The following is a 20367-nucleotide window of genomic DNA, read 5'->3' on the forward strand; positions in this document are numbered from 1 at the left end:
TCACATGTGAGGCCATGTGCTAAACAGAGTGAGTAGTGTAGTAATATCCAGATAAAAATACACTTTATCTAGTCCTTGGCCTACAGTGCCTTTGGAGAGTAATCAGACCCCTTGACTTTTTCCAAATTTTGTTAGGTTACAACCTTATTGTAAAATGTATTTAAAAAAATGTTTTCCCTCATCAATCTACACCCAATACCCCATAATGACAAAGCCAAAACAGTTTTTAGAATTTTTTGCCAATTTAATTAAAAATAATACACTTAAATATCACATTTACATAAGTATTCAGACCCTTTACTCAGTACTTGAAGCACCTTTGGCAGCGATTACTTCTCAAGTCTTCTTGGGTATGATGCTACATGCTTGGCACACCTGTATTCATTCTTTTCTGCAGTTCCTCTCAAGCTCTGTCAGGTTGGATGGGGAGCGTTGCTGATCATGTATTTTCAGGTCTCTCCAGGGATGTTTCAAGTCCAGGCTCTGGATGGGCCACTAAAAGGCATTCAGAGACTTGTCCCGAAGCTACTCCTGCGTTGCTTGGCTGTGTACTTAGGGTCGTTGGAAGGTGAACCATCGCCCCAGTCTAAGGTCCTGAGCGCTCTGAAGCAGGTTTTCATCAAAGATCTCTCTGTACTTTGCTCCTTTCATCTTTCCCTCGATCCTGACTAGCCTCCCAGTCCCTGATGTTGCCACCACTATGCGTCATGGTGCCAGGTTTCCTCCAGATATGACGCTTGGCATTCAGGCCAAAGAGTTCAATCTTGGTTTCATCAGACCAGAGAGTATCATGGTCTGAGATTTTCTCATGGTCTGAGAGTCTTGAGGTGCCTTTTAGCAAACTCCAAGTGGGCTGTCATGTGCCTTTTACAGAGGAGTGGCTTCCTTTTGGCCACGTACCATAAAGGCCTGATTGGTAGAGTGTTGCAGAAATGGTTGTCCTTCTGGAAGGTTCTCTCATCACCACAGAGGAACTCTAGAGCTCTGTCAGAGTGACCATTGGGTTCTTGGTCACCTCCCTGACCAAGGCCCTTCTCCCCCGATTGCTCAGTTTGGCCGGGCGGCCAGCTCTAGGAAGAGTCTTGGTGGTTCCAAACTTCTTCCATTTAAAACATTATGTAGGCCACTGTGTTCTTGGGGACCTTCAATGCTGAATAAATGTTTTTGTACCCTTCTCTAGATCTGTGCCTCTACACAATCCTGTCTCAGAGCTCTATGGACAAATCCTCATGGCTTGGTTTTTCTCTGACATGCACTGTCAACTGTGGGAACTTATATCGACAGGTGTTGGCTTTTCCAAATCATGTCCAATCAATTGAATTTACACAGGTGGGCTCCAATCAAATTGTAGAAACATCTGAAGGATGTTCAATGGAAACAGGATGCACCTGAGCTCAATTTCAGGTCTCATAGCAAAGGGTCTGAATACTTATGTAAATCAGGTATTTCTATTTTTTATTTGTAATACATTTGCAAAAATGTCTAAAAATGTGTTTCAGCTTTGTCATTATGGGTTCGATTGCTAAGGATATTTATTTATTTGATCAATTTTAGAATAAGACTGTAACGTAATAAAATGTGGAAATAGTACACTTTCCGAGGGCACTGTATATCATAATCTGACTTTGGTGCAGGTCATGTTGTTCTTCACATTACTGTCTCTGCTAAACACACACTATATATATAATACAAATCTATGTTTATTTGTCACATGAACAGGGTACAGAGGTTGTGAATGGTACAGTGAAATGGTTACTTGCATGGTAGCAATATCAAAAACAGAAAGTGTCCAGATAAAAATATTTTATAATTATTAGATTATGTTTACCTGATAAACTTGTCTAAATTGATGGGTCGTGCGAAATAAATGCTATAACCACCCCTCATCGAAGTGAATGGGTCACTATTGTCTATAGACATGTACACATGTTCATGAAATGCAATAGATGGCCGTAATCACCCCCAGACACACCTGGTTATCTTGATGGTCATGTAATCATCTGGCGAAATGGAGTCTTTCGTTTAGACATGTAGTTAGCTAGCTAGCTAAACTCATACTACTACAAAACAAACATTGTCATAGCTGTACAGCACTTTGAGATATCAGCTGATGTACGAAGGGCTATATAAATAAATATGATTTGATTTGATAGCTGTAGTATGAATCTGCATGTAGCTACAGCTAACCAACTAGGTTCAATGTTAGCTAGCTAACATTAGGCTATAACTAGAAATACAATTGGATTTCTGATTCAAATAATATTACTACACAGATCATACACGTAATGTTAGCTAGTGAGCCAGCAAGCAAGCTAACGTTCGCTAGCTTGCTCACAGTAGGCTTTAACTTGCAATGAAAATGACTTTCTGCCAAAATTAGAAACGTATAATATCTGAATATGTAGATAGACTCTTACCAGTATACATGGATGAACACTTCAAGGCAGACGGGAACCATTTAACTCAGTTTTTTTTATAGCTATACTGAACAAAAATATAAACACAACATGTAAAGTGTTGGTCTCATGTTTCATAATGTTTCATAAGCTGAAATAAAATCTCAGAAATGTTCCATACGGACAAAAAACAGGTTTACATCCCTGTTCGTGAGCATTTCTCTTTTGCCAAGATAATCCATCTACCTGACAGGTGTGGCAAATCAAGAAGCTAATTAAACAGCATGATCATTACACAGGTGTACATTGGGCAGGGTACAATAAAAGGCCACTCTAAACTGTGCAGTTTTGTCACACAACACAATGCCACAGATGTCTCAAGTTTTGAGGGAGCGTGCAATTGGCATGCTGACTGCAGCCATATCCACTAGAGCTTATGCCAGAGAATGTTAATTTCTCTACCATCTGCCTCCAACATCGTTTTAGAGAATTTGGCAGTAGGTCCAACCGGCTTCACACCTGCAGACCACGTGTAACCATACCAGCCCAGGACCTCCACACCTGACTTCTTCACCTGCGGGATCGTCGGAGACCACCCGGATAGCTGATGAAACGGAGGAGTATTTCTGTCTGTAATAAAGCCCTTTTGTTGGGGAAAAACTCATTCTGAATGGCTGGGCCCCTCCAGTGGGTGGGCCTATGCCCTTCCAGGCCCACCCATGGCTGCGCCACTGCGCAGTCATGTGAAGTCTATAGATTAGGGCCTAATGAATTGATTTCAATCTGCAGATTTCCTTTTATGAACTATAACTCAGTAAAATCGTTGAAATGTTAGCAAGTTGCATTTATATTTTTGTTCAGTATACATCTTGTTTGGCCAGCATTGTGTCAAGTTACTCCGGTTCACACTGACCGTTGTGTGTGCAGAAAGTAGCCCATCACAATTTTTTCCAACTGATCTGTCGATCGCGGCTGCTAAATTCAGGGTATCAATGTTGTTGAGAAAAGTAGTAAACCTTTTGTAGTTATCGATGGCAAACGTTAAATCTTCCAAAAGCGCTGAGGTAGAAAGGACTATCAACACATACTGATCAGCTCACATTATAGACAGAAGCACGCTACATGGCAGGCCAATCCAGAATTATTTCTCTGCACATACAATTCCATCCATTATCTCAGCCAATCATGCCTAGCAGGAAGGTTCCTGACTTTTTCTGTGGCAAATCAACTAGGCTAGTAATTTAACAATGCTATTTGTATTTACAGATGGAATACAAGTTTGTTATTAAGGCCCATGAAAGTTCACATGTTCCAGAATGCATTTCTACCAAAAAAACGCAATTGCTAAAAATAATAATATGTTGAAATGTCTCTCTTGTAACGTGCGACATTCACCTAGCTTCCTGAAATGCGTCATCTATAGCCATCTGCCGATCTGATGCAACACTTATTTTTATGTACGGTCGTGGCCAAAAGTTCTGAGAATTACACAAATATTAAATTCCACAAAGTTTGTTGTTTCAGTGTCTTTAGATATTTTTGTCAGATGTTACTATGGAATACTGAAGTATAATTACAAGCATTTCATAAGTGTCAAAGGCTTTTATTGACAATTACATGAAGTTGATGCAAAGAGTCAATATTTGCAGTGTTGACCGTTCTTTTTCAAGACCTCTGCAATCCACCTTGGCATGCTGTCAATGAACTTGTGGGCCACATCCTGACTGACGGCAGCCTATTCTTGCATAATCAATGTTTGGAGTTTGTCAAAATGTGTGGGTTTTGTTTGTCCACCCGCGTCTTGAGGATGGACCACAAGTTCTCAATCGGATTAAAGTCTGGGGAGTTTCCTGGCCATGTTCCCAAAATAACGATGTTTTGTTCCCTGAGCCTCTTAGTTATCACTTTTGCCTTATGGCAAGGTGCTCCACCATGCTGGAAAAAGCATTGTTTGTCACCAAACTGTTCCTGGATGGTTGGGAGAAGTTGCACTCGGAGGATGTGTTGGTACCATTCTTTATTCATGTCTGTGTTCTTAGGCAAAATGGTGAGTGAGCCCACTCCCTTGGCTGAGAAGCAACCCCACACATAAATGGCCTTCTTCACAACAATTGAACCGCTCTCCTTGAAGTTCTTGATGATCCGATAAATGGTTGATTTAGGTGAAATCTTACTGGCAGCAATATCTTTGCCTGTGAAGCCCTTTTTGTGCAAAGCAATGATGACTGCACGTGTTTCCTTGCAGTTAACCATGATTAACAGAGGAAGAACAATGATTCCAAGCACCACCCTCCTTATGAAGCTTCCAGTCTGTTATTCAATCAACATGACAGAGTGATCTCCAGGTTTGTCCTCGTCAACACTTACACCTGTGTTCACGAGAGAATCACTGACATGATGTCAGCTGGTCCTTTTGTGGCAGGGCTGAAATGCAGTGGAAATGTTTTTTTGGGGATTCAGTTCATTTGCTTGGCAAAGAGGGACTTTGCAATTAATTGCAATTCATCTGATCACTCTTCATAACATTCTGGAGTATTATGCAAATTGCCATCATACAAACTGACGCAGCAGACTTTGAAAATTTATATTTGTGTCATTCTCAAATCCTTTGGCCACGACAGTAGTTGTATAATGCGATATGATATGATAATATTTGCCCAATGTGAATAGAATAGGATTCCTCTGAAAGTCATTAGTACAATGTTTCTAGAATGTTTGTGTGTTCCCATGTCACCCCACTCCTCTGCACACTCCACTGGCTTCCACTAGCTTACATTAACACCAAGACCATTGTAGTTGCCTACAGAGCAGCAAAAGGAACTGCCCCTCCCTATACCATCAGGCTCTACTCAAACCCTACACCCAACCCAAGTACTCCATTCTGCCAACTTTGGTCTCTTGGCCTTCCCACCCCTACGGCAGGGCAGCTCCCGCTCAGCCCAGTTCAAGCTCTGTCCTGGCACCCCAATTGTGGAACCACCTAGGACAGCAGAGTCCCTGCCCATCTTTCTGAAAACATCAGAAAGAGTATCTTAAATAATCCCACAGCACCCCCTCCTCAACCCTCCCCCCAAAAATGTAGTAAAGCCTTTCGTGATCTAACACTTGCGCTTGACTCTTTTCCCTCTTACTAGCTCTTATTTTACTGCTAGCTACTTTGTTGAGGAAAAATGTACTTACTATGATTGTGATATGTGGTTGTCCCATTTAGCTGTTTTAAGATGAATACAGTAACTGTAAATCGCCCTGGATAAAAGTGTCTGCCAAATGGCTAAAATGTAAAATGTTTCTACACATTTCTATTCGGCAGATGTATCCTTGTATAGCCCAAAAGCAGTGTTCCTCTTATATTCCAATGCTATTATGTAGGATTGCACTAAATGTTTTACGTTGCTAAATGAGATTGAGAATGGCTTAATTTTACCTTTGTGTAGAGCAGGAGTGTACTGTTACCTCACACTGTGTATGCGTTCATGCATGCGTACGCACTCACTTAACATCCCTTCCCAAACACACACACACACGGTAGATGCACACATATCTTACGCTCTGTTCCCAACACGCGTTTTAAACAGCTTGTGGCCTGAAATGATCTTATGGTCTACAGACTACACACACACACACACACACACACACACACACACACACACACACACACATTCGCATAAACTTACACTCATATACCTTATCCCTTGATGCACTATACACTATGATCCGCTCTCCGCTAAAATTTAACACTGTGTTCTTTGAGGTGAAAGGAGCTTTTATAGCTCTTATAACAATTACTAGGCAATTTGCTGCAACATAACTGCTGCAACGTTTTGGTACATTTTGGGGATATTTGTATTATTTTAATCATATTTCGGCTAATTATATTCACGTGTGTGTGTGTGTGTGTGTGTGTGTGTGTGTGTGTGTGTGTGTGTGTGTGTGTGTGTGTGTGTGTGTGTGTGTGTGTGTGTGTGTGTGTGTGTGTGTGTGTGTGTGTGTGTGTGTGTGTGTGTGTTTGTTAGTTACGACAGGAGTGCCAAGGCTGATTCATGTATAATTCATAATTATTTACATAATTTGTTATGTAATTTGGGACAATGCTCAGTCAAGTGTACAGAAGTAGCTGGAGCACACTCTCCTTGAAATATGCTGACTGTCGAAAAGGCAGCCTTACTGTAGGCCTGTTCTAATGCGGCCTGTTCCTAGCCTGGGTGCTATCATGCCACTCCTTGCCACTCCTTCTTTGGCTTGAATGGCAGCATGGATAAGGCATGAACATAAACAGTTCTGGGTTCAGGCTAGCCTGTTCCCTTGTCTTGGTTAGTAGTACCTAGCTCAGTGATTCCCAAACTGTGGTAGGGGGCACGAAGGGGTCGGCAGAGGGGGCACAGCACCTACAGCACCTACTCATTCAAGTGTTTTTCTTTATTTTCACTATTTTATACATGCGCACTAATAGCGTTTCAATCGGTGATGTCACTTGCTCTGAGACCTTGAAGTAGTGGTTCCCCTTGCTTTGCAAGGGCTGCGGCTTTTGTGGAGCGATGGGTAACGATGCTTCGTGGGTGACTGTTTTTGATGTGTGCAGAGGGTCCCTGGTTCGCGCCCGGGTATGGGCGAGGGGACGGTCTAAAGGTATACTGTTAAATTGATGCTGTTGACCCGGCTCACTGGTTGCTGCGGAAAAGGAGGAGGTCAAAAGGGGGGTGAGTGTAACTGATGTGAAATGGCTAGCTAGTTATCGGTGGTGCGCACTAATAGCGTTTCAATCGGTGACGTCACTTCCTCTGAGACCCTGAAGTAGTGTTTCCCCTTGCTCTGCAAGGGCCGCGGCTTTTGTGGAGCGATGGGTAACGATGCTTCGCGGGTGACTGTTGTTGGTGTGTGCAGAGGGTCCCTGGTTCGGGCGAGGGGACGGTCTAAAGTTATACTGTTACATGCGCTTAGTGGGACTATCATTCGTCTTTCAACAGGACAATGACCCAAAACACACCTCCAGGCTGTGTAAGGGCTATTTGACCAAGAAGGAGAGTGATGGTGCTGCATCAGATGATCTGGCCTCCACAATCACCCCACCTCAACCCAATTGAGATGGTTTGGGATGAGTTGGACCGCAGAGTGAAGGAAAAGCAGTCAACAAGTGCTCAGCATATGTGGGAACTCCTTCAAGACCATTGGAAAAGCATTCCTCATGAAGCTGGTTGAGAGAATGCCAAGAGTGTGCAAAGTTGTCATCAAGGCAAAGTGTGGCTACTTATTTGGTTACTACATGATTCCATATGTGTTATTTCAAAGTTTTGATTTCTTCACTATTATTCTACAATGTATAAAATAGTGGGGAAAAAACAAAAACATGAATGAGTAGGTGTATCCAAACTTTTGACTGGTACTGTATATACATATGTGTATATATATCAATCTTGAACAGGATTATCTATTTTGTACTGATTTTAAAGCAGCCATTTTAGAGTGATGTTGTTTTAAAACTCTGCAGCTGCAATAATAAAAATCATCTTTACAATTAAAAAATAAGTCGACCGGTTTCAGATATACAGTGCATTCGGAAAGTATTCAGACCTCTTGACTTTTTCCACATTTTGTTACGCTACAGCCTTATTCTAAAATTGATTTTAAGAAATGTGTTTAAATCTCATCAATCTAAACGCAGTATCTTATATTGACAAAGCGAAAACAGGTTTTTGGACATTTTTGTTAATGTATTAAAAATAAAGAACAGAAATACCTTATTTGCATAAGTAATCAGACCCTTTGCTATGAAACTCGAAATTGAGCATTGATCATCATTGAGATGTTTCATCAACTTGATTGGAGTCCACCTGTGATAAATTAAATTGATTGGAAATTAAATGGAAAGGCACACACATGTCTATATAAGGTCCCACAGTTGACAGTGCATGTCAGAGCAAAAACAAAGGAATTGTCCATAGAGCTCCGAGACAGGATTTTTATGAGGCACAGATCTGGGAAGGGTACTAAAGAAATTCTGCAGCATTGAAGGTCCTCAAGAACACAGTGGCCTCCATCATTGTTAAGTGGAATAAGTTTGAACCACCAAGACCTTTTCTAGAGCTGGCCGGCCGGCCAAACTATGCAATCGGGGGAGAATAGCCTTGGTCAGGGAGGTGACCAAGAACCTAATGGTCACTCTGACAGAGCTCCAGAGTTCCTCTGTGGAGATGGGAGAAACTTCCAATCAGGCCTTTATGGTAGACTCGCCAGACGGAAGCCAATCCTCAGTAAAAGGCACATGACAGCCCACTTGGAGTTTGCCAAAATAATGTTGGCCTGAGTACCAAGCGTCACGTCTGGACGCTTGGCACCATCCCTACGTTGAAGCGCAGTGGTGGCAGCATCATGCTGTGGAGATGTTTTTCAGTGGCAGGGACTGGGAGACTAGTCAGGATCGTGGGAAAGATGAACGGAGCAAAGTACAGAGAGATCCTTGGTGAAAACCTGTTCCAGAGCGCTCAGGACCTCAAAGTTCACCTTCCAACAGGACAATGCCCCTAAGCACACAGCCAAGACAACACAGGAGTGGCTTCAGGACAAGTCTCTGAATGTCCTTGGGTGGCCCAGCCAGAGCCTGGACTTGAATCCGATCTAAAATCTCTTGAGACCTGAAAATAGCTGTGCAGCGACGCTCCCCATCCAACCTGGCAGAACTTGAGTGGATCTGCAGAGAAGAATGGGAGAAACTCCCCAAATACAGGTGTGCCAAGCTTGTAGCATCATACCCAAGAAGACTGGAGGCTGTAATCGCTGCTAAAGGTGCTTCAACAAAGTACTGAGTAAAGGGTCTGAATACTTATGTAAATGTGATATTTCAACAACAACAAAAAATCTAAATTGTGCAAATATTTCTCAAAACCTGTTTTTGCTTTGTCATTATGGGGCATTGCATGTTAATTGCTGAGGGAAAATCAATGTAATACATTTTAGAATAAGGCTGTAATGTAACGAAATGTGGGGAAAGTCAAGTGGTGTGCACTGTATTAGTCCTAATTTTACTGTAGCATAGGCTATTCTGCAGCAAATGTACCTGTCACTAGAAGAAAAGCTTCCAGCTGATGAGATGATACATGCATTGTGAACTGCATTCTATACTGAGATGAGCTGTCTGTCCCCACCCTGAGCGTTTTAGAGCAGAGAAGGTTGTAGAGAAGCCAGATTTAGACATCGCATATCATTGAATAGTCCCATTTCACATCATGCTGTTCATATGTATTATAATTATAATTATAATTAATGCTCTGATCAAATTGTGTCACCTGCTGTCTAACTATGCTAAATCCGAATTATTAATAATTGGCGATCTTAATCTGGATTGGTTGATTCCAGTATCTGATGGGCTTAAAGATATTTGTACTGAGCTAAATCCAACTCGCTCCAGCTTTAAACACCCTGAAAAATCTTCTCTCTTCGATATTATTCTAAGAAATACCCCTCATGAGTTTACAGGCAATGGGATATATCAGTTCAGTGACCATTGTCCCATTGCCTGCATAAGAGATGTTGCAGATGAACATGCACCGCACAAAATGCTAAGGGTGAAAACAGTTCTAATCCTTGGTTCACACATAAATTGTCTGAAATTACAGGAAATACATTTAGTTTGGGCTAACGCTAGACTGACTGATTCTACATCAGATTGGCAGTCCTTCAGACAATTGAAAAATAAATGTCTATATCTGGGGTTAGAAAAGCAAAATCCAGCTAACTTCAGGAAAGTGGTCAAATCTTTGAAACAAAACTACACCCCCTTCTTGCCACATCAGATTTTGACAGCCTCTGGTCCCATACTAAACAAAATGTACATTTGTAGTGCATTTTGCTTCAGCTGGCAACGTATTTGAAAGGATCATCTTTAAAAATTAATATAATTCTACTAGAGAGTCCTCTAGTCACCTCAGAACAGATTGTAGAGAATGATGCACAGACTCACATATTTTATTTTCATTTCAGCTACTTGATATCTATGATGTACTAAGTGCTTTGCTAAAGATTGATGTTTAAAAAAAAATCCATATGCGCTGACTCACTTAATCCCTTCTTACTGCAGCTCTCTGCACCAGTTCTTGTAGAACCATTGACCCATATTTTGTTTCTGGTGTTATCCCTAAAATCTGGAAAGCAGCACATGTCCTCCCCGTACATAAAGGAGGAGATCCTTCTGACATAGATAACTACCGTCCAATCTCCAAATGATCTTCCCTGTCAGCTAAGAATTGTTTTAACTTCTCACTCTATTCTTAATGTGCACCAATTCAGACCTGGACACTGTTTCAGCTGCTACGCTTGTTTTACATGATGTGTTGAATTGTTTAGATCATAAAAATCATTGTGCTGCCTTATTTATAGACCTTTCCGAGGCCCTTGACACTGTTGACCAAAACACTCTTATTCAAAGGTTGAGTGAAATAGCCTGTATCAGGCTTCTTGCATGTGGTTGGAGAATCGTCTGTCAGATAGGACTCAATGCGTGATTTCTTATGGTGTCAAATCTAGTTTCCTGGATATTACAAAAGGTTTTACCGCAGGGGTCAGTACTGGGGCCTGTTCTCTATACAATTTAATAAATAATATTGGTCTATCGGTTATGCAGACGACACTGATATGTATGCCATTACCCCAACTCTTGACCAGGCTATGTTAGAGATGCAATGTGACTTTGTTGCCTTACAGAAAGCCCTTGTTTGTTTAGAACTTGTACTTAATGCAGGTAAGACTAAATATATGTTGTTTTCCAATTCTCACAAAAAAGTTTCAGATGGACTACATATTTATTCATTGGATGGTTCTCCCATCGATCAGGTTCCCTCCTATAAATATCTGAGCATTTGGATTGACAAAGATTTAAAGCAAAAATATATATATACACTGTCCAAAAAAATAAAGGGAACACTAAAATAACACATCCTAGATCTGAATGAATGAAATATTCTTCTTAAATACTTTTTTCTTTACATAGTTGAATGTGCTGACAACAAAATCACACAAAATCAATGGAAATCAAATGTATCAACCCATGGAGTTCTGGTCCTCTTGCAGGAACTGCTGGCACACTCTAGCAACATGAGGTCTAGCATTGTCTTGCACTAGGAGGAACCCAGGGCCAACCGCACCAGCATATGGTCTCACAAGGGGTCTGAGGATCTCATCTCGGTACCTAATGGCAGTCAGGCTACCTCTGGCGAGCACATGGAGGGCTGTGCGGCCCCCCAAAGAAATGCCACCCCACACCATGACTGACCCACCGCCAAACCGGTCATGCTGGAGGATGTTGCAGGCAGCAGAACGTTCTCCACGGCGTCTCCAGACTCTGTCACGTCTGTCACATGTGCTCAGTGTGAACCTGCTTTCATCTGTGAAGAGCACAGGGCCCAGTGGCGATTTTGCTAATCTTGGTGTTCTCTGGCAAATGCCAAACGTCCTGCACGGTGTTGGGCTGTAAGCACAACCCCAATCTGTGGACGTCGGGCCCTCATACCACCCTCATGGAGTCTGTTTCTGACCGTTTGAGCAGACACATGCACATTTGTGGCCTGCTGGAGGTCATTTTGCAGGGCTCTGGCAGTGCTCCTGCTGCTCCTCCTTGCACAAAGGCGGAGGTAGCGGTCCTGCTGCTGGGTTGTTGCCCTCCTACGGCCTCCTTCACGTCTCCTGATGTACTGGCCTGTCTCCTGGTAGCGCCTCCATGCTCTGGACACTACGCTGACAGACACAGCAAACCTTCTTGCCACAGCTCGCATTGATGTGCCATCCTGGATGAGCTGCACTACCTGAGCCACTTGTGTGGGTTGTAGACTCCGTCTCATGCTACCACTAGAGTGAAAGCACCGCCAGCATTCAAAAGTGACCAAAACATCAGCCAGGAAGCATAGGAACTGAGAAGTGGTCTGTGGTCACCACCTGCAGAACCACTCCTTTATTGGGAGTTTCTTGCTAATTGCCTATCATTTTCACCTGTTGTCTATTCCATTTGCACAACAGCATGTGAAATGTATTGTCAATCAGTGTTGCTTCCTAAGTGGACAGTTTGATTTCACAGAAGTGTGATTGACTTGAAGTTACATTGTGTTGTTTAAGTGTTTCCTTTATTTTTTTGAGCAGTGTATATGGATAAGCTAGAAGTAGATCGTGGCTCTCCCTAAATAGCAGGAAGCAGATTGTATAGTCAACTTTCCTGCCAGTTCTTGACTATGTTGACACCATTTATCAGTTTGCAGCAGCCACTACTCTTAAACGTTTGGATGCCGTCTACAATAGCACCCTTCGCTTTATCACAGGGGACAGTTTTAATACTCACCACTGCATCCTGTATCAAAAGGTTGGCTGGTCCTCTTTAAAGTCCCGTAGATCACTTCTACTCAAGATTCCAGTTTACTTAACTTTGTTTCTAACACATAAAATAATGAGCTACCAAACCTGCTTGAAGGATTGATTAACTATTTAGGTCCCTCTGGTCTCAACCATTTAGCTAAATCCTCCTTTAGTTTTAGTTCCCCCCCAATGTTGAAATAACCCCCAAAAATCGTTGCATCTTAATTCCCTGGTGCCACTAGTGCAGTTTAGGACTCTGGTGTTGAATTAATTAATTGCAGTTGTTTCGATTGATTGTAGTGGTTTATTTGTAGAAATTGTGGTGTTGAGGTTGTGCCTTGTGGTTATTTTTATTCTTCTTGTTTTATTTGTAATGTACATTTATCTTCCTGTTTGTGAGAAAATGTTTTACTTAGGTCACCATTGGGAAAGAGACACTGGTCTCAATTGGGCTACCCTGAATAAATGAAAGGTAATAAAAATGAAAATGTATTCACAACAGGAAACAGGAGTGGGTTTGGGCGGTAAATTTCGGTAACCAGGTTCTCGCTATTAAAGTTTTTACCCTTTTGGAACTTTCTCACCATTCGAATATTGGAAATATCAGTTCCACTCTTCACTCTGAGCAAGCAGTCCACACACAGTCACACACATGCACAGTATTCCTGTCTGCACGCTACATAGCCCTGTGTCTGTGCAGCTCTGTACTGCCTTGTTGTTGACCCCAAGACGGCCCCTGAACGTGCAGGGAGTCATTTCTGTGCCTGTGTGCATTTGTGGCTAATGTTTACTGGCAGCCCCAACTCCAATCTTACCCGACAGACAGTCTGGCCACTGGGGACCCCTGTCAATATGCTGGAAATATATGCTGGAAACAATCTTGCTCTACTCTGCTTTTTATTGCCCTCCCCTTTCACTTCTCTTTTCATGTCTGTCTTTGGGTTTCTCTCTCTCTCTCTCTCTCTCTCTCTCTCTCTCTCTCTCTCTCTCTCTCTCTCTCTCTCTCTCTCTCTCTCTCTCTCTCTCTCTCTCACCCTCCATTGAATTGGAAGTTAATTGAAAATAATGTAATTGAATGGAATACACAATGGAATTGATTGAATATACAGAATGTTAGAGTCTGAGGTTTGGCAGCTGTGTTGCCATTATACATGGAAGCACAGTCCAAAGATGGTAGCTGCCTGTGACTAGATCTGTCACCAATAAGGAGACTCTATACTGCTGTGTCATTTGGATTGAAATTCACAGTGACACATGGATAGATAATCCCCAGATCTGTAAATTAATCTCTCTCTCTCTGTCTTTCTCTCTCTACCTCTCCCTCCATCTGCATCTCTTTCTTTCATTCTCTCTCTCTCTCTCTGTCCCCCACAACTGCTATTTTCATCACAGTACGACGTCCTGTATCAGTCGTTGCAGGGTCCCATCCAAAACCCCAAATGACAGCATAACGAAGGCACTAAGATGGCTGACAGATTTTGACCCATATCTAGGCTGCTATTTCTCATGATGGGTTTCCACCAACCCTGTTCTCTAGCGTTCCCTTGATCTTCTTGGCAGCTTGGCACACACGGCGTGTTCTTTTGAATGCTCGTTTCTGGTTGCCTTTTTCTGTTGCAAAGCTATCAATTTAGATCTATGCTACGTGGCTACTTATGTAGGGAAGGTGTCTTATACCTTATCCGCCTACATCTAAATAACATATGGCTCTTCCCAAAAAGAGCTTCTAAACCAGGAAGTTTCCCCAGTGTTTATGATGATGATGTCATCTCCCTAAGTCTACCATTACGACATTCAACATTTACCGAACCTGCCTAAAGAATATCGGCATAGGTCCCTATTAGTAGATATTGCGCTAAGCTGTTAAACTATCCTAGCATACCACCCTGCATACCACTGCTAGCTTGCTTCTGAAGCTAAGCAGGGTTGGTCCTGGATGGGAGACCAGATGCTGCTCGAAGTGGTGTTGGAGGGCCAGTAGGAGGCACGCTTTGCGCTGGTCAAAGAAATATCCCAATGCCCCAGGGCAGTGATTGTGTAGGGTGCTCTGTGTAGGGTGCCGTCTTTCGGATGGGATGTTAAAATGTTTTTCCTTACTCTCTAATGTCATTAAAGATCCCATGGCACTTATTGTAAGAGTAGGGGTGTTAACCCCGGTGTCCTGGCTAAATGCCCAATCTGGCTATTCCCCAGGTTGTTGCTGTAAATGAGAATGTGTTCTCAGTCAACTTACCTGGTAAAATAACGGATAAATGAAATTTTCATAGCTCTTGATGATCCAGCAAACCTTGTCTTTATCACACAAAATACGTTTTTGAAGTCAGGAGAGTCTCAGAAACGGAGGAAAGAGATCCTGGGAGAAGAATGTCAGGGATGATGCCTCTTTTAGAAATGGAAGCGGTTGGAAGAGTTTGAAAAAGAAAGATGGGTCAAATGAGATTGTGCTCTGCTGGTTTTGAAAGTTGCACTGTTGTCACAAACCGTTGCTTAGTGACAGTTTATTGAGGTGAAATGAACTATGAGGACAGGACAATCTTATTTAGATTCTTATTTAGGTAGTGCTATTTGTGTTGTTTGGTTATAGTGGTGTCCTGGTCACACATCCAGTCCTTCTATGTAAAGAGCATTTGGACTTTATGGAGAGTATTTTTACTCTTATCGCTTTTGAGATTATCCTTTTTCGCTAAGTAGAGGTCAGATCTCTTATGCCACAAGTCAACTTTCTGTAGTTTTTTCCCTCAGTTTACCTTTGGACTTTAACTATTCATAGAGGGATATAGGCACTTTGGAATTCAATATTTCTTTGCTTGTTGAAATAAGAATTTGCCATTTAATCTGCTCCAAATGCAATTTCTAATTTGAACAAGGGGGATATTTGTTTCCTTACCTTAAAATAAGTCTTTGGATAAGGAATGTCTGCAATCCACACTTATTTTTTTATATTAGCATTTCCCGACCAAAACCCCATGTAAATCAATATCCCCAATGTTCTGAATTTGCCCAAATAATTTCAGACTCAGATATCCATATTTAACCCATGTCAAGCTACTGAATAACGTGAGCATATTGATGAACTGCATCACACAATATGAATATGTAATGGTGTCAGTCATTATACCAGGCTCTCTGTGTATTTCCCTTGTATCTGCCTGAATATGCAACATTATAATGGGTGCTGGAGATTAATACAAAACACACATTGCAGTGGAAGACAATTCCAAAATCTCTCCAAATAAAACTCAATCCTCTCAGCTCTCACCGCTAAGCCTGTTACGACAATTACAGTATACCACAAAGGCGGCCCGGGGTCCGCCTACATTATTGATGCAACTTGGGTTAATACTAAACAGCGTAGCATCGCATTGTCTCAGAGACTCTGAACACTCCAGACTCCAGCGAGGCGGAGAAGATTATCTCTCCGTTTCAAAATGGCCTCCCTCTCCAATGAATTACCTGACTGCGCAGTAATCACAGAGTCACGCCTGAAGGCATGCAAGGTTCCGAGGGCACCAAAAGAAAATGAGGAAATCATTATCAGATAATCAAGCCTTTTGCCCCGTCCCCCTGGAAACATGGAAATCAAGTTCCCGTCAAATAAAAAATAAAAAACTGCCCTCTTTATTAAAAACGGGAAAACAGGAGGCTTTGGCTGCATTCCAAATACCACCCTATATAGTCCATTACTTTTGACCAGAGCCTTATGGTCAAAACTAGTGCACTATATTGTGGATAGGGTGTCATTTGGAATGCTACCCTTGATAGGACATTAAACGGAGCCCTGTCTTCCAGAAAATGTGAAGACAAGTGTTGTTATTAGACTGGTAAATGTGTTGTTCTCTGTCTCTCTTCTCAGATGGCAAGTCGGAGAGCGGGGAATTGGACCTGGACGGCATCGACGATAATGAAATTGAGAGGGTATGCTCTTCCTCTTAAGTGCTTTTGAGATAAGAATACTTTTAACACAAATCATAATGATTTTTCTTTAAACACAAGCTTCCTCTACTTATGTCCCTTACATGAGAGCTTTTTTGCTGTTCCATATCCCAATTCCCCCAGAGTGCCAGCCGTTATGGGGCGGCAGGTAGCCTAGTGGTTAGAGCGTTCGACTAGTAACCGAAAGGTTGATAGATCGAATCCTCTAGCTGACAAGGTAAAAATCTGTCGTTCCCTGTTCCTGGGCCGTCATTGTAAATAAGAGTTTGTTCTTAACTGACTTGTCTAGTTAAATAAAAATGTTTTTTATCAACAACGACACTGGAGTAATTAGGGTTAAGTGCCTTGCTCAAGGGCAGATCAACAGATTTTTCACCTTGTCTGCTCAGGGATTCGAACTAGCAACATTTTAATTACTAGCCCTATGCTCTAACTGCTAGTCTACGTGCTACCTACCTTAGCACTTTACCGTTATAGCACCTTACTAAAACCCTTACTTCCCCCTTCCTTCTTGCAGTATATCCTCAACGACAAAGAAGTGAGAGTTAAGACGGCCCTGTGGATGAAGCAGAATGAGGAATATCTCAGGGAGCAGAAAGGTGAGCGAACAGACAGAGGCAAAACCTCTCATGCTCTATTCAAAATACACATATTCATATTGATCCACCGTGTTACGACGCAGTTCCCAAACAGGTTTTCATATTTGCCAGCTCTGTAATGAACCAATTGTTCCTAATCCTCGATGGTCAAAAATGTTTGTTTAAGATTTTCTGCTGTCATCATGGTCATGAACCTCTTTGCTGAGCATTTGAAGTACTTGTACGTCCCTTCAATATATTTATCTATGTTAATTTATGTTCATTCACCCTCGCCCAGTTGAACCAGTGGAATTTATTAGGCTGGTATTTTGTTGTAAGTGGCTTAATAGCTAGGGTCAACAAAAAAGGATGTGTCCCAAATTATGCCCTATTCCCTTTATAGTGTACTACCTCCCATAAGGCACTGGTCAAAAGTAGTTCACTATATAGGGAATAGGGTGCCATTTGGGGATGCATCCTCTATTCCCTCTGTTGGGGATGCATCCTCTATTCTCTCTGAAATACAGCTGTAACTAAGTCTTCTATTCTATCAGTACCAGAATACAGTAATTACCTATACTATACTATTGTCTATACATAATGACCTATTCAGTCCTTACTGTCTATTGTAGAGGTGATATATCCAGTTGTTTTGTTCTTGTTTTTTTTTAGAAAAGGAGGAAAGGATAACTAAAGAGAAAGAGCAAGGGACCTACAAGGAAAAGGTAAGGAATCAAAGGGTGGATATGGTGTGTGTATGTTTCTGTCTGTCTGGGTTTTATATGCATTTGTTTCATGTGCATGCTTTTGCAGCTGTGTGCTCATGAATTGTGTGTGCACGTGTGTGTAGAGGTGGCCTTTCCTCAGTCCCACGGCTGGCTACAGACACAGAACAGCTGTTTGTCTAGAGCTTTCGCATATTTTCAGTTTGAGCCAAATCAGCCTGTGCTCTGTTCTGGTCTTCAGTTTCAATGCAGAGGCTCCAGAGACTATATGAATATGACTACTATGGCAGGGGTGCGCTAACCCTGCACTAACCTGTCTCGCCATCTCCACATCTGCCCGCTTTCAACCCGGGTCGGATTAGCCGTACTCTAGCAGAGTAGCAGACCGCCTAATGAGGTGCAGAGAGGACATGATACCTATTCCAGATGCTCAGGGGTGAAGTTACCCTTAGGTACAGATATAGGATCAGCTTCCTCTCCCCCCAATATTAACCTTAACCATTACTAGAGAAAATGTAAAACTGGCCCAAGGTCAGTGTCTAGAGGTACAACTACAGAGGAGGGGCTCAAGGTCCACAGTAGTTGGGGTCTCATTGTGGTCAAGGCAGTGGGGGTTTTCCTTGTGCTGATAGAGCGTTCTGTATGATAAACAGGACCTGCGTCCTGGATGGTGCCCTATTTCCTATATAGTGCGCTACTTTTGACCGGAGCCCTATAGGCCCTGTCAAAATTAGTAATGCACTACATTAGGGTGCCATTTGGGATACAACCAAGGTCTTTCGGAGATCACTTGAAAGTCACGGCCAACCGAGAGGCATGGAAAGGTTTCAGGTCCTACTGAGCTTCTGTCATCTCACTAATCACAGACTTTTTTAGGGTGACATCATGCTTCCTGACCCCAAAGAAAAAGGGCGTATCGTCCATGACTTAATACAACACTTAACTAGCTACTGTTGTTATTACTATCAACAGCGATTCTAGTTAATGAGTTTACCATTTGATACGTTATCAATCTGTGCATGTAACTCTCAACTTGGTGTCCCACGGTTTGCAATGTCCTGCAGCTGAGTTCTCAGTCTCTGGTCTTGGAGAACTTCTGGTTGCTGGGCTGGAACAAAAGTCTACAGGACCAGATTAGAGAATGCCACTCTATACATCTATCATATCTGACATAGTAGTATGTACAGTATATCTGCATCGCATTATTAAGTCTCCCAAATTCCTCCCTAATTAAAAAGAAATAATAAAGGTAATCTTAATGCTTCCAACAAATTCCTCCCGACATATCAGGGGGTTATTCACTAGGAACCAAACGTAAGCAAATGGCTGAAATGGGGAGGGACTAACCTGAACTTGTCCAATAACAAACACTTGTTTTCGTTGCAAAACATTTTGCTCCGGTTTACTATGGTGTGCATTAATTAACACACTCCAGATCTTCTCAACTCTCCCCCCTCTCTCTTCCCCTTGCAGCCCAAGAAAACGTCCAAGAAGCGGGAGCCCATCCGTGCCAGTACGGCGGGCGAGGCCATCGAGAAGATGCTGGAGCAGAAGAAGATCTCCAGCAAGATCAACTACGACGTGCTGCGTGACCTTAACAGCAAGGGTGGCAGCGGCAACAGCAGCCCTGCCCAGCCAACCTCCACGGAAGAGTCACCCAGTGGCCCCGCTGGGCGGAAGAGGCTGACCCGCCGCAAGAAGCAGCCCAACAAGACCAATATGGGCCTGGCCACCACCATCATGGGCAAGAGGTAAGGGGATTTCAACTAGAATTGTTATAAGTAACCTAGCCTTCACATATGGATGAGTGTAACTAACATTTACATTTTAGTAGACGCTCTAATCCAGAGCAATTACAGTAGTGAGTGCATACATTTACCTACTGGTCCACCGTGGGAATCACACTCACAAACCTGAAGTTGTAAGCAGCATGCTCTACCAACTGATCCACACGGGAGAATTAGCTTGGGTTGAGCTAATTCTGTTCTCATTAGTAGGTCTGCAGGTTTTATTTCTTAAAGGGATACTTTGGGATTTTGGCAATGAAAGCCCTTTATCTACTTTCCCAGAGTCAGATGAACTTGTGGATACCATTTTTATGTCTCTACGTGCAGTTTAAGGAAGTGGCTAACTAGTGTTAGAGCAATTGCTAACAAGCTGTTACCATAGACTTCCAGTCATTGCGCTAATGTTTTTACACTGCTGCTACTTGTTGTTTATTATCTATGCATAGTCACTTTATCCCTACCTACATGTTCAAATTACCTCGACTAGCATTTCGCTACACTCGCATTAACATCTGCTAACCATGTGTATGTGACAAATAAAATGTGATTTGATTTGAATTGAATTACCTCGACTATATAGCATCATTATTGTTATTTTATTGTGTTACTTTTTTTT

General features: G+C 42.3%; 1 protein-coding gene across 4 annotated transcripts in view; it reads left to right on the plus strand.

Moving 5' to 3' along the window:
• Positions 1 to 20367, plus strand: part of brf1b (BRF1 RNA polymerase III transcription initiation factor subunit b) — a 122945-nt gene that overhangs the window by 67372 nt on the left and 35206 nt on the right. For all 4 annotated transcript variants that reach the window (XM_035793994.2, XM_035793997.2, XM_035793995.2 and 1 more), the window contains exons 13-16: positions 16582 to 16643; positions 17179 to 17260; positions 17912 to 17964; positions 19438 to 19715. In XM_035793994.2, coding sequence (XP_035649887.1) covers positions 16582 to 16643; positions 17179 to 17260; positions 17912 to 17964; positions 19438 to 19715 — 475 coding nt within the window. The remainder of the gene's footprint in view (positions 1 to 16581; positions 16644 to 17178; positions 17261 to 17911; positions 17965 to 19437; positions 19716 to 20367) is intronic.

Source organism: Oncorhynchus keta, chromosome 19 (genome assembly GCF_023373465.1).
Source record: "Oncorhynchus keta strain PuntledgeMale-10-30-2019 chromosome 19, Oket_V2, whole genome shotgun sequence".
NCBI classification, from domain to species: Eukaryota; Metazoa; Chordata; class Actinopteri; order Salmoniformes; family Salmonidae; genus Oncorhynchus; species Oncorhynchus keta.